Consider the following 12801-nt stretch of genomic DNA (forward strand, 5'->3'; position numbering starts at 1 on the left):
ACTTGTGCATAGCTAGTAAGAATTCTTCATGAACAATCCTCGTAACTGTAGTTCCTTAAATAAACACAGAGGGCAGGCTTTTAACATGTTTTTAAAGTGAGGCAAGAAGAGCAAATTTTTATTTTTCAAATCTTTCCATTCAAAAAAGTAGTGGCTAGGTGTGGTAGCTTGTGCCAGTAATCCCAACACTTTGAGCAGCTGAGGTGAGAGGATTACTTGAGGTCAGGAGTTCAAGACCAGCCTGGGTAACATAGGGAGACCTTATCTCTGCAAAACAATAAAAAAATTAGCCAGGCATAGTGGTGCATGCCTATAGTCCTAGCTACTGGGGAGGCTAAGGTGGGAGGATCACCTGAGACTGGGAGTTAGCGGCTACAGTGAGTTATCATCATGCCACTGCACTCCAGCCTCAGCAACCGAGCAAGACCCTGTCTCTAAAATAAATAAGTAAATAAAAATTTAAACATATATCACATATGCTACTCCACAATCTTTCTACATTTAATAATATATCACAGACATCCTTCTACATAAAGACACATAGATTCATCTATCTACCTTATCCTTTTTTTTTTTTTGAGACGGAGTCTTGCTCTGTCACACAGCCTGGAATGCAGTGACACAATCTTGGCTCACTGCAACCTCAGCCTCCCAGGTTCAAGCAATTCCCCTGCCTCAGCCTCCCAAGTAGCTGGGACTACAGGTACACATCACCATGCTCAGCTAAATTTTTGTATTTTAATAGAGACAGGATTTCACCCTGTTGGCCAGGATGGTCTCAATCTCGTGACCTCATGATCTGCCCACCTCGGCCTCCCAAAGTGGTGCTGGGATTACAGGCGTTAGCCACCACGCCCTGCCCTCAACCTTCTAATGACTGCATTTTATTCCTTTGGGCAGATGTACCTTCATTTTCTTTTTTTTTAGACAGGGTCTCACTCTGTCACCCAGGCTAAAGTGCAGTGGTGCAATCACAGTTCACTGCAGCCTTGACCTCTTGGGCTCAAGCAATCCTACCTCGGCCTTCCAAGTAACTGGGATCACAGGGGTACACCACCCTGTCCAGCTAGTATTTATTTTTAGAGATGGAATCTCCATATGCTGCCAAGGCTGAGGTGTACCATAATCTAAACAACTCCTCATAAATATACATTTGGGTTGGTTCCAGTTATAGTCTATGATAATAATGCTACCACAGTATACATTTCTTTTTGAGACAGAGTTTCGCTCGTGTCACCCAGGCTGGAGTGCAGTGGCGCCATCTTGGTTCACTACAACCTCTGCCTCCCAGGTTCAAGTGATTCTCCTGCCTCAGCCTCCTAAGTAGCTGGGATTACAAGCGCCCACCACCACACCCAGCTAATTTCTGTATTTTTAGTAGAGATGGGGCTTCACCATACTGGCCAGGCTGGTCTCAAACTGCTGACCTCAGATGATTTGGCCACCTCAGCCTCCCAAAGTGCTAGGATTACAGGCATGAGCCACACTGTGCCCAGCCAGTCTACATATTTTTATCCACTTATTTAAACAGTTTTTTGGATAAATTCCCATAAATGGGATAATGGATCAAAGGACATGAACATTCTGAATTCTGATACTGCCACATTACAGTCCATAAAGACTATAATTTGTCACCAACGCTTTTGTGCTTTCTTGATTATTGTGATGCTGCATATATTTTCATTAATATATAATGACCATTTGTATTTCTTCTTTTTGGACTTGCTTTTTCATGTAAGAAAGGAAAATTTAGGCTTTACAAGTGCATTTTATAGTTTTATCTTGATGAGGAAACCAAATAGTACCTAAGTATGAGACTAAAGATTGCTCCTACAGAATTTCTTCCCTATCTTATAAATGTAATATATAAATGAAACTTGACACACTTAATATTTAGTGATTAAACCATTCATAATCTATATATGTGTACAGTGAGTTGAACAGCAGCCCCCTCCCAAACAAAATGCATGTCCACCTGGAACTTCAGAAAATCTTATTTGGAAACAGTCTTGCAAATGTAATTAGCTATGAGGAGGTCATACTGGATTGACCCTAAATCCAAAGACTGGTGTGCTGACATGAAGAAGAGAGAACACACAACGAAGGCTGTCATATGATAACAAAGAGTTTAGAGGCAACTCAAGGTAGGTCAAGGAATGTCAAGGGCTGCTGGCAACTTCCAGCAGGAAGCTAGGAAAGAGTGTGGGACAGGTTCTTCTTTCAGGGTCTCCTGGTAGAACCAACCGTAATTTTGGATTTCTGGCCCCCTGACTTGTGAGAGAATAAATTTCTCTTGTCTTAAGCCACCTAGTTTATGTTAATTTGTTAAAGGTAGCCACAGGAAATTAATACAACCAAAAGTGACATGACATTTCAAAAGCCAGGTTACTGAACTTTTAAAAAACTCTGCCTACTTCCTGAATAACATGATAAAAATGAAAATTAACTTCAAAGCAATGCATTGGAATGTTAAAATTGAAACTATGGAAGAATGCCATTTGCATGTGTTTACACTGGATCATCACTAGGAGGCACTCTAATTCATCCTCTCCTAACACCTCCATTTAAGAATTCCACTGGACACATTCCCTATCAGTGGCGAACAAATCTGAGTTCAGGTTGGTAAAAGTACAACTAACAATGGAGCCTTATGATCCTAAACAATATATTACCTAGAGACCTACACAACCTTCTCTCCCTACTCAGCTCTGAAAACTCCCTTGAAACTGCTTTTCAGGTCCAGTGCTTGCCAAGCAGATTTATCTCCCAAAGCAACTGTCTTAGATTCAATTGCCATGAAACAGGCCAGGGAAGTCTCCTCAGGAGAGCTGCCAACCACGTAAAAACGTCAGAGAAGTGACAAATAAAAGGTAAAAGTTAAGTATCATTAACCAGGTTCTTTGCAATATTGAGACCAGCTGGAATAAAAATCTTGAGTTGAACATTCATTTTCTTGGATCAACTGGATCAAACAGGTTGAAAATGGTACATTTTATATTCAATATGAGGCTATGAAAACCCTTCTCTTCAAAAGTTCCTGTAGTAACTAAACAGTATATATCCTCTACATGATTCCTTCCATATAACAGAAGAACCCTTATTTTAGCGCAGTATGGGTTTGGAGCAACAAGAACTTGGATGTAAATCTATGCCTCACCACTTACTCACTTACTAGTAGCTGAGCACTTTGAGAAGTTACTTAACTTTCCTCCTTTTCCTTAACTGTTTTTGCCATTTTCCTCACCTATAAGGAAATGACATCAACTTCGTGGAATTACTGGGAGCGTAAGTATCAAAGTACCTAGCATAGTGTCACAAACATTACCAGGAATCTGAGAGATTCGGATAAGCTTATTAACAAGTGCTCAGTTTAACATATGTGTAAATTAAGGGCCAGCCATTTAATGACTCAAGGCCTTAACGAAACAGGAACAAAAATAAGATAATGGGGTCCACGAGTCCCAACTACGATTCCTCTCACCTACCATTTAGTTAGCACTTCCTGACATTAGCACATGACCCAGCGTCAGGTTTTGCTATAATCACAAATAAGATGAAAATAATAGCTTTGCCATGCATCACGCTGCCTTCCCTTGGGAAGTTAATTTTACTTAATATTAGCTGACTAATGTCTGGTCCTCCTTTATTTAGCATTTGTATCTCTTGTAAACCAAGAACCATAATGAGTCTCTTAGAAAGACTACTAATGGATATTAACAGCACCATTTCAGATGGAGAAGTCAAGGTAAACTAATTCTGATGGTCGCAGTAAGTCAGGAGTAAAATCCGAACTAGACTTTAAATACTACGCTAAGAGATCACACCATTTTTCTTAAGCATTCACTTGATTTGTAAGTGATTCATTATATTTAATTCCAAAGATCAAATCACATGTTTAAAATAGCAACATCTGTAACACACCTTTTAATTTCCCATCAAAGTCAGGGCTTGTGGCCACCTGGAGTCCTGGATGCGGTAAGAGAAAGCAGGTGACATCGGAGAAACACGAGTGAATGTGATTTCGAACATTCTGAATTTCCTCATGTTGATGTTCCTTCACCTACCAATGAAGACCAACAATTTACCAAACAAAAATCATTTGGTTTTCTTCACTAGGGACAACTAGTATAAGGACAAAGGAAAGAAGACTTCTCAACTCTGAGGGATCACAGTTGCCAAATGAGAAAACTCAGAAGCTTAAGAAGCAATAAACACATAAATCTGATTACCTATGGCTTGACTCCTATGGCTAACAAACAGGTGCAGAAGAGTTTCTTTAAAAGGAGTATTGCATAATACTTAGGAAGAACAAGGGATGGTAGGGGATGAAGGAGCATCTAACCAATTAGCAGAGACAAACAAAAGACTGCTGTGTTTTGGTTTGGGAGAACAGGTTAGGCCTGTTTACTGTCTATATCTATGCCAAAATAAGTAAAACTTTTGAATCAGAATAACATAACTAAAATTCTGAGTGTGACTTCTAAAGGCACATATAGAACTTGGTTTAAAATGTAAAATGGAAATTATAATCAAAGCTTGGGCATCTGACCAGAATTTTCTTCTACAGTCCCCATGTACTGTATACACAGGGTCGTTAATCTCATCAGGAATAAATATTAGCTTCTGTTAAGATTCATATAGTTAATGTATTCAATATCATTTTCAATAACTGCTTTAAATACAATAGCCAAAGGTAAATGAGAAAACCATCACTACTTTTAGATAATTCCTCAGAAGATTATAGTCCCACTGACCTGTAAACGCTTATCCAAAAATGCCATTCCTCCTTGTAGTCCATAGCTGTATTCATAAGGGAAACTCCAATCTCTAACCAAAAACATCAGTGTCTATTTAAGAAAAGAGGAGAACATATTTTAACAATGCATAAACAAGTTTTCAAGAGAACAACTGTAATACATCTTTGCATAATGCCAGCTTCTACAAAGGGGGTAAAGATATGTACTGAAGGATGGATAGAATGATTTGGAGAATGGGTCTTGCTCTGTCACTAAGGCAAGCAGTGGCACAATCATAGCTCATTGTAGCCTGGAATTCCTGGGCTCAAGCGATCCTTCCACGTCAGCCTCCTGAGTAATCAGGACTACAGGCATATGCCACTACATCTTGCTTATTTTTTTATTTTTTTTGTAGAGATGAGGTCTTGCTCTGTTCCTCAGGCTGGTCTTGAACTCTTGGCCTCAAGCAATCCTCTGGCCTTGGCCTCTCAAAGTGCTGAGATTACGGGTGTGAGCCACCACATCCAGCCAGATTTATCTATTCTGTAATGTCTTAGAAGTTTTACAAACACTGGAAGGACATGTTTCAGACAAATATAAGGTCAATAAAGCCTATCTGCTATTTTTGTTCCCAAGGTTAGTAGGAACAAAAGGAAGACATTAATGAGAATGGTAAATTTGGGGCTCTGCCTTAAAGACATCTGTGGGGAATAGAGTAAAGGACAAAAGAGAAAACCATATGGCACCAGCTAATTATAAAATCGGATCTGCAGCAAGGCACAGTGGCTCACGCCTGTAATCCCAGAACTTTGGTAGGCCAAGGCGGGTGAATCACTTGAGGTCAGGAGTTCAAGACCAGCCTGGCCAATATGGTGAAAACTCATTTCTAATAAAAATACAAAAATCAGCTGGGCATGGTGGCAATCCCAACTACTCAGGAGTCTGAGGCAGGAGAATCGCTTGAACCTGGGAGGCGGAGGTTGCAGTCAAGATCGAGCCAGCATGGGCAACAGAGTATAACTCCATCTCAAAAAAAAAGTCAGATCTGCTTTTAGTATTAGAAAGGAAAGCCAGGCATGGTTTTCCTTATATCTATAATCCCTTCACTTTGGGAGGCCTAGGCAGGCGGATCACCTGAGGTCAGGAGTTTGAGACCAGCCTAGTCAACATGATTAAATCCCATCTCCACTAAAAATACAAAAAATTAGCCGGGCATGGTGGCAGGTGCCTATAATTGCAGCTACTCAGGAGGCTGACGCAGGATAGTTGCTTGAACCTGGGAGGCGGAGGTTGCAGTGAGCCAAGATGGTGCCACTGCACTCCAGCCTGAGCAAAATCTTAAGAGTCAAACTCCAACTCAAGGAAAAAAAAAAATTAGAAAGGAAAAGAAATAAGGCTCACATACTGAAAGCATCTCTAATCCCATTGATTAAGGCTGCTGTGCTTCCTCATTCTCAAGAAACATTCAGCTAAAGTTGAGATCAGCAAAGACCTTCTGGGGAGAGAGAGAAGGAGAGGGAGAGAGAGAGAGAGAGAAAGAGAGTCTGTGTGTGTGTGTATATGTGTGTTTACACATGTATGTGTGTTGAGATGGTCTTGCTTGTTGCCCAGGCTGCTGGGTGTGTGTGTGTGTGTGTGTGTGTGTTGAGACGGTCTTGCTTTGTTGCTCAGGCTGGAGTGCAGTGGCGCAATCATGGCTCACTGCAACCTTGACCTCCTAGGCTTAAGTGATCCTCCCACCTCAGCCCCACCGAGTAGCTGGGACAACAGGAGAACACAACCACTATTTTTTTTTTTTTTGAGACAAAGTCTCACTCTGTCAGGCCTAGGCTGGAGTGCAGTGACATGATCTCAGCTCACTGTGACCTTCATCTCCCAGGCTCCAGTGACTCTCCTGCCTTAGCCTTCCAAGTAGTTGAGATTATAGGCGGCCACCACCATACCCAACTAATTTTTGTATTTTTAGTAGAGACAGGGTTTCACCATGTTGGCCAGGCTGGTCTCGAACTACTGACCTCAGGTGATTTGGTTGTCTTGGCCTCCCAAAGTGCTGGGATTATAGGTGTGAACCACCACGCCTACCCCCATTTTTTTAAGAGATGTCTTGCTATGTTGACCAGCTGGGCTCTAGCAATTCTTCCATCTGGGCCTCTCCAAAGTGCTGGGATTACAGCCGTGAGCCACCACACCCAGCCCAGAGAGTTTATTTTGTAAGCAATTACTCAACTGTGTCATTGTATCAGGAAAGCTGTTACAGACAGTACAAAAAGAAATGAGAATGGCTGTGTTCCACTATAATTTTACCTATAGACACTGTCATTGGAATTTCAGATAATTTACACATCGAAAATAGTATTTCTCATTTTTTTTCAACCATTTAAAAATGTAAAAACCATTATTAGATCACAAGTCATATAAAAACAGGTGGCAGGCCAGATTTGGCCTATGAGCTGTAGTTTGCCAATCATGAACAAAAACAAAGAAATGAATTATATTTATAATAAATATTCTAACCTGGAAAGGCTTTTGGAAAATTTCATCCATTGCCAGACGACCATATTCTGTGAAGAGCTTTAAAACAGAAGCATTATGGTTTGTAAAGCAAAATTACTTAAAATAGTTCTATGGCTTTTCTTTAGCAAAGTATTCATTAACAGACTAGATACTATTTATATTGAGACCAGAGTTCTATAGTTTCAAATGTCCACAGCAGTCATGAATCTTAAAATCATCTTGGTTACTTCTTGCTCACATCCCACATGTCAATTCATCAGCAAATCCAGAATCCAGCCCCTCACTATTCCCATGGGCCTTGGAATACTGCAATCACCTCCCAAATGGTCTCCCTGCCTCGGCCAGTGCCTCCCTACAGGCTATTCTCAATATAGCAGCCACAGTGACTCTGCTATTATATGCTTAGTTAGATCATCCCATGGCTCTGCTCAAAACCCTGCAACCTCATTCAGTATAAAAGCCAGTCCTTATAGGGTGATGCAGCCACACTGGCCCTCCTTCCTGTTCTTCAAACATGTGGGCATACTGCTGCCTTAGGACCTTTTTACTGGCTCCTCCCACTAACTGTAAGTTCTCCCAAATAACCTAATGATCAGCTCACACACTTCTTAAAGTCTTTACTCAAATGGCTCCCTCTCAGTGAAGCCATCCATGGCCATCTACATAAAAAGATTACAACTTTGCAAATATTTCCCACTTCATGTCTCAAAAAAAACTTTTTCTTAACATTTATACATTTATCATTATCTGATATACTATACTTCTTCTTGTCTTGCTTTGCATCTGTCGTTACTACCAGCATTTAATAACTCCATGAGGGCAGGAATATTTGCCTGTTTTGTACACTACTGAATTTCCAGCAACAAGGAAAGTATTAGGCCCATAATATTTATGCCATTCAAGGCCGGGCGCAGTGGCTCACGCCTGTAATCCCAGCACTTCGGGAGGCCCAGGCAGGCAGATTACAAGGTCAGGAGTTCAAGACTAGCCTGACCAACATGGCAAAACCCCATCTCTACTAAAACTACAAAAAATCAGCCAGGCATGGTGGCACATGCCTGTAATCCCAGATACTCAGTAGGCTGAGGCAGAAGAATTGCTTGAACCCGGGAGGCAGACATCGGAGAAACACGAGTGAATATGATTTCGAACATTCTCACTGCAATTCTCATTGCAGTGAGCCGAGATCACACCATTACACTCCAGCCTGGGGGACAGAGTGAGACTCCATCTCAAAAAAAAAAATTTAAAAAAAAAAAAAAAATATATATATATATATATGCCATTCAAATGACTGAATTCTGCTTTTTTGGGTTTTTTTGGTATTTTTTTGAGACAGAGTCTCTCTCTGTCACCCAGGCTGGAGTGCAGTGGCATGATCTTGACTCACTGCAACCTCTGCCTCACATGTACAAGCAATTCTCCTGTCTCAGCATCTCGATGAGCTGGGACGACAGGCACACACTACCATGCCCAGCTAATTTTTGTATTTTTAGTAGAGATGGGTTTCACCATATTGGTCAGACCGGTCTCAAACTCCTGACCTCAGGTGATCCACCCACCTCAGCTTCCCAAAGTGCTGGGATTACAGGCGTGAACCACCGCGCCTGGCCTAAAATGACTAATTCTTTAAGGTTAAGGTTTACCTGTATATTTACCTCCATTTCTTCAGGAAGCCTCACTAAAAGCATAACAAAACAAAGTTTAAAAGTAAATAAATAAATAAACAGGATAAAGAAGCCTGCAGAAAAGAGCTGCCAAAAACATTCTGGAGGAAAAACAGACAAACGAGACAAATTAGAACTGTCTCAAGTTTGGCTTTCTCTGTTCTGCTAAGAAATCTGGAAGAAGCAGGGGCCAAACAAGGAATAAGTAGATTCTCTCAGTAGAATCCCTGAAATGCTCAGAAATTATAAGCATGCAGTTCCCTTACAAGAGGAGGTGTAGAAGTGCACTGACAACTAGGAACTATGTGAGTTTTAGGAGAAAGCACCGACACTCCCAGGTTCCCCTCTCTCACTCTCATATTTTTCCTTTCTCCACAGAAGATGGGAAATGTAGTATATGAAGATAAATCCAAAAAAAAATCTAGACTTAGATACCAAACTCAGCTGAGGTTAGGAGTAAGTCTGCTACCTTCCTGGAAACAGGTATTAAGTCATATGGAGTGGTGAGACTCTTTAGCCTTCTCACCCTACTGGGTGCCACAGCAAGCTTCTACCCGCCAAGGCAGGAGTTTAAAGAAATTTTCTCTAGGGAAACTGACAACCCAAGAATAAAGATCTGTAAAAAACAGATATTTGGGAGCTGGCAACAAAATAGCTAGATAACCTTGCCCGACCACCTACCTCACTGTGATCCAAACCAGTACCCAAGGCCTATCCTCTTATCAAAGCTCCCAGTTCGACTGTTAGTGGCTCTCTCTTAAACAAGTGGTCAAGGACTACCAGCTAGACATTTGAGAAAAGCCTCTTAGCAGGGCTGGGTGCTATGACTCATGCCTGTAATCCCAGCACTTTGGGAGGCAAAGGCAGGTAAATCACTTGACGTCCAGAGTTCGAGACCAGCTTGGCCAACAGAGCAAAACCCTGTCTCACTAAAAATACAAAAATTGGGCATGGAGGCAAGCACCTATAATCCCAGCTTCTCAGGCAGGAGAATCACTTAAGCCCGGGAGGTGTAGGTTTCAGTGAGCTGAGATCGCACCACTGCACTCCAGCCTGGGCAGCAGAGTGAGACTGCCTCAAAAAACAAAAAAGAAAGAAAAAGAAAAAGCCAGGCACAGTGGCTCACACCTGTAATCCCAGCACTTTGGGAGGCCGAGGCAGGCAAATCATTTCAGGTCAGAAGTTCAAGACCAGTCTGACCAACATGGTGAAACCCTGTCTCTACTAAAAGTACAAAAAAATTAGCCGAGTGTGGTGGCATGCACCTGCAGACCCAGCTACTCAGGCAGCCAAGGGAGCAGAATCACTCAAACTGGGAAGGCAGAGGATGAAGTGAGCCACGATCGAGCCACTACACTCCAGTCTGGACGACAGAGGAAGACTTTGTCTCCAAAAAAAAAATTACTAAAAACTCAGGTTAGGTGGGAAACTTATTTGTTAGAAAAACCTGCCTTGAACTGACATGAAGCTTTTTATAGGCTTATTTACCCCCATTTCATTTGTCATGTATTTCATTGCAGAAATATTAATATTCAGGTTCTGAACTGAGTATTCATTGCTTATTTTGTACCAGACACTGCTGTGTATTATAAACATTATCTTATTTGAGACTATTATAAGGTTGTCAGTTCTTCCCCACTAAACAAAATCATAAAGGCATTCTTTTGGGAACCTGAGAGAATTGTTATGAAATTAATTTGGAAAGTTAAATTATTAGCTGCCTAAACATCCACACCTAGCTAATTTTTGTATTTTTAGTAGAGAAAAGGTTTCACCATGTTTGCCAGGCTGGTCTCGAACTCTGACCTCGTGACTCACCCTCCTCAGCTTCCCAAAGTGCTGGAATTACAGGCATGAGCCACCACACACCCAACTGTGATTTCTCTTTTTTACATCAACGTATTTAATCTATCTGGTCTATCTGGAATTTTTGTATATAGTACAAGGTAGAAATATGATTTTTTTTTTTTTTTGAGACAGTCTTACTCTGTTGCCCAGGCTGGAGTGCAGTGGTGTGATCTTGGCTCACTTCAACCTTTTGCCTCCTGGGTTCAAGTGATTCTCAGGCTTAGCCTCCCAAGTAGCTGGGATTACAGGCATGTGCCACCACACCCAGCTAATTTTTTTTTTTGTACTGTTAGTAGAGATGGGGTCTCAACATGTTGGTCAGGCTGTTCTTAAACTCCTGAACTCAGGTGATCAGCCTGCCCAGCATCCCAAAGAGGAATATAATTTCTAACTTATCTAAATATATAGCCAACTATCCTAACACCATTTATTGACTGATCTATCCTTTATGGTATATGTGTATATATTCTTAAGTAGAATAAAATATATGAAAATGCAGTATATCATAAGTATAGCACACCCATCAATTTTTTTCCTGAACCAATGCCATGTTCTTGTAATTACAGATTTACGATATGTACTAAGTCAATTATCTCATGTTTCTCCTACCCCCTGTAATTTCCTTGGCTGTTTTACAATTTAACTTTCCAAATTAATTTCATAACAATTCTGTCAAGTTCCCAAAATAATGCCTTTATGATTCTGCTTAGTGGGGAAGAACTGACAACCTTATAATAGTCTCAGGTAAGACAATGTTTATAATACACAGCCGTGTCTGGTACAAAGTAAGCAATGAATATACGTTGGCTATTATCACCCCATATAGAAGAAACAAGGCATATTTCCACATGCGCTTACATCTTTTATATGCTTCATACGATTCTGAAGTGCTCCATATATATCTTTTTAAGTTTATTCTGCTTTCAATATTTTGTTGCTATAGTCAATTTTTTCCATTACATTTTTAAACTGGTTATTGTTAGTAGAGAGGAAAACCTAATGATTTTTTAATCTGTATTTTGTGATAGATACCTTAATTATTTTTTAAGCTCTAAATAGTTCTCTAGTTGATTCTTTGGATTTCCAGGCACATAAACATATTATTTTTTCCTTTGTAATATTTATATTATGCAGTTGCTGAGTCTACCATGAGCCTTGTCATTTGAGACAAATCCTCTGTCCATTAAGTCCAGTGGCAAATACGGGGACACCTCATCTCTACAATGATAAAATAACAAAGCTAGGTGTGGTGGTACATGCCTGTGGTCTCAGCTACTTGGGAGGTTGAAGTAGGAGGATCTACCTCTACTTGGGACTGGAAGGTCAAGGCTGCAGTGAGCCATGATCGTACCACTGCCCTCCAGCCCAGGCGACAGGGTGAGACCCTGTCTCAAAAAAATAGATAAGTAAATAAAAGTTTTAAAAAAATGCAAATTTTGAATTGAGATAAAAGAAAAGAAATCATATTGCCTAACAGGAAAATAGGGAGAGACATTAGCAAAAAACAAAGAACCTATTTCAAAAGTTGTAAGATGCCTGCAATCCCAGCACTTTGGGAGGGCAAGGCAGGTGGAATCCCCTGAGGTCAGGAGTTCAAGACCAGTCTGGCCAATGTGGTGAAACTCTATCTTTACTAAAAATACAAAAATCAGCCAGGCATGGTGGCGAGTGGCTACAGTCCCAGCTACTGGGGAGGCTGAGACAGGAGAATCACTTGAACTGAGGAGGCAGAGGTTGCAGTGAGCCAAGATCGCACCACTGCACTCCAGCCTGGGTGACAAAGTGAGACGAAAAAAAAAAGTTACAAGAATTAACCAAGTTGAATTCTACAGGAAGTATGAACATCTGCTTTACTAAAGAAGAGTGCTTAAGCTACTATGAAATGAAAACTCATAATTGATCATGGAAACGAAACAAGCCATGTGAAATGTACTGAACTGAAGAATAAACCAAGGTTTGGTTTTAATTAATTTGGAAAACAATGTAAATGCCTGAAGAAGCCAGGCATGGTGGCACTCGCCTTGTAGTCCCAGCTA

General features: G+C 40.8%; 1 protein-coding gene across 5 annotated transcripts in view; it reads right to left on the reverse strand.

Moving 5' to 3' along the window:
- Positions 1-12801, reverse strand: part of ATL3 (atlastin GTPase 3) — a 56826-nt gene that overhangs the window by 13414 nt on the left and 30611 nt on the right. For all 5 annotated transcript variants that reach the window (XM_035263043.3, XM_078341239.1, XM_002755452.7 and 2 more), the window contains 3 exons: positions 7251-7307; positions 4755-4847; positions 3922-4060 (listed from right to left, as the gene is read on the reverse strand). In XM_035263043.3, the coding sequence (XP_035118934.2) occupies positions 3922-4060; positions 4755-4847; positions 7251-7307 (289 nt within the window). The remainder of the gene's footprint in view (positions 1-3921; positions 4061-4754; positions 4848-7250; positions 7308-12801) is intronic.

Source organism: Callithrix jacchus, chromosome 10 (genome assembly GCF_049354715.1).
Source record: "Callithrix jacchus isolate 240 chromosome 10, calJac240_pri, whole genome shotgun sequence".
NCBI lineage: Eukaryota > Metazoa > Chordata > Mammalia > Primates > Cebidae > Callithrix > Callithrix jacchus.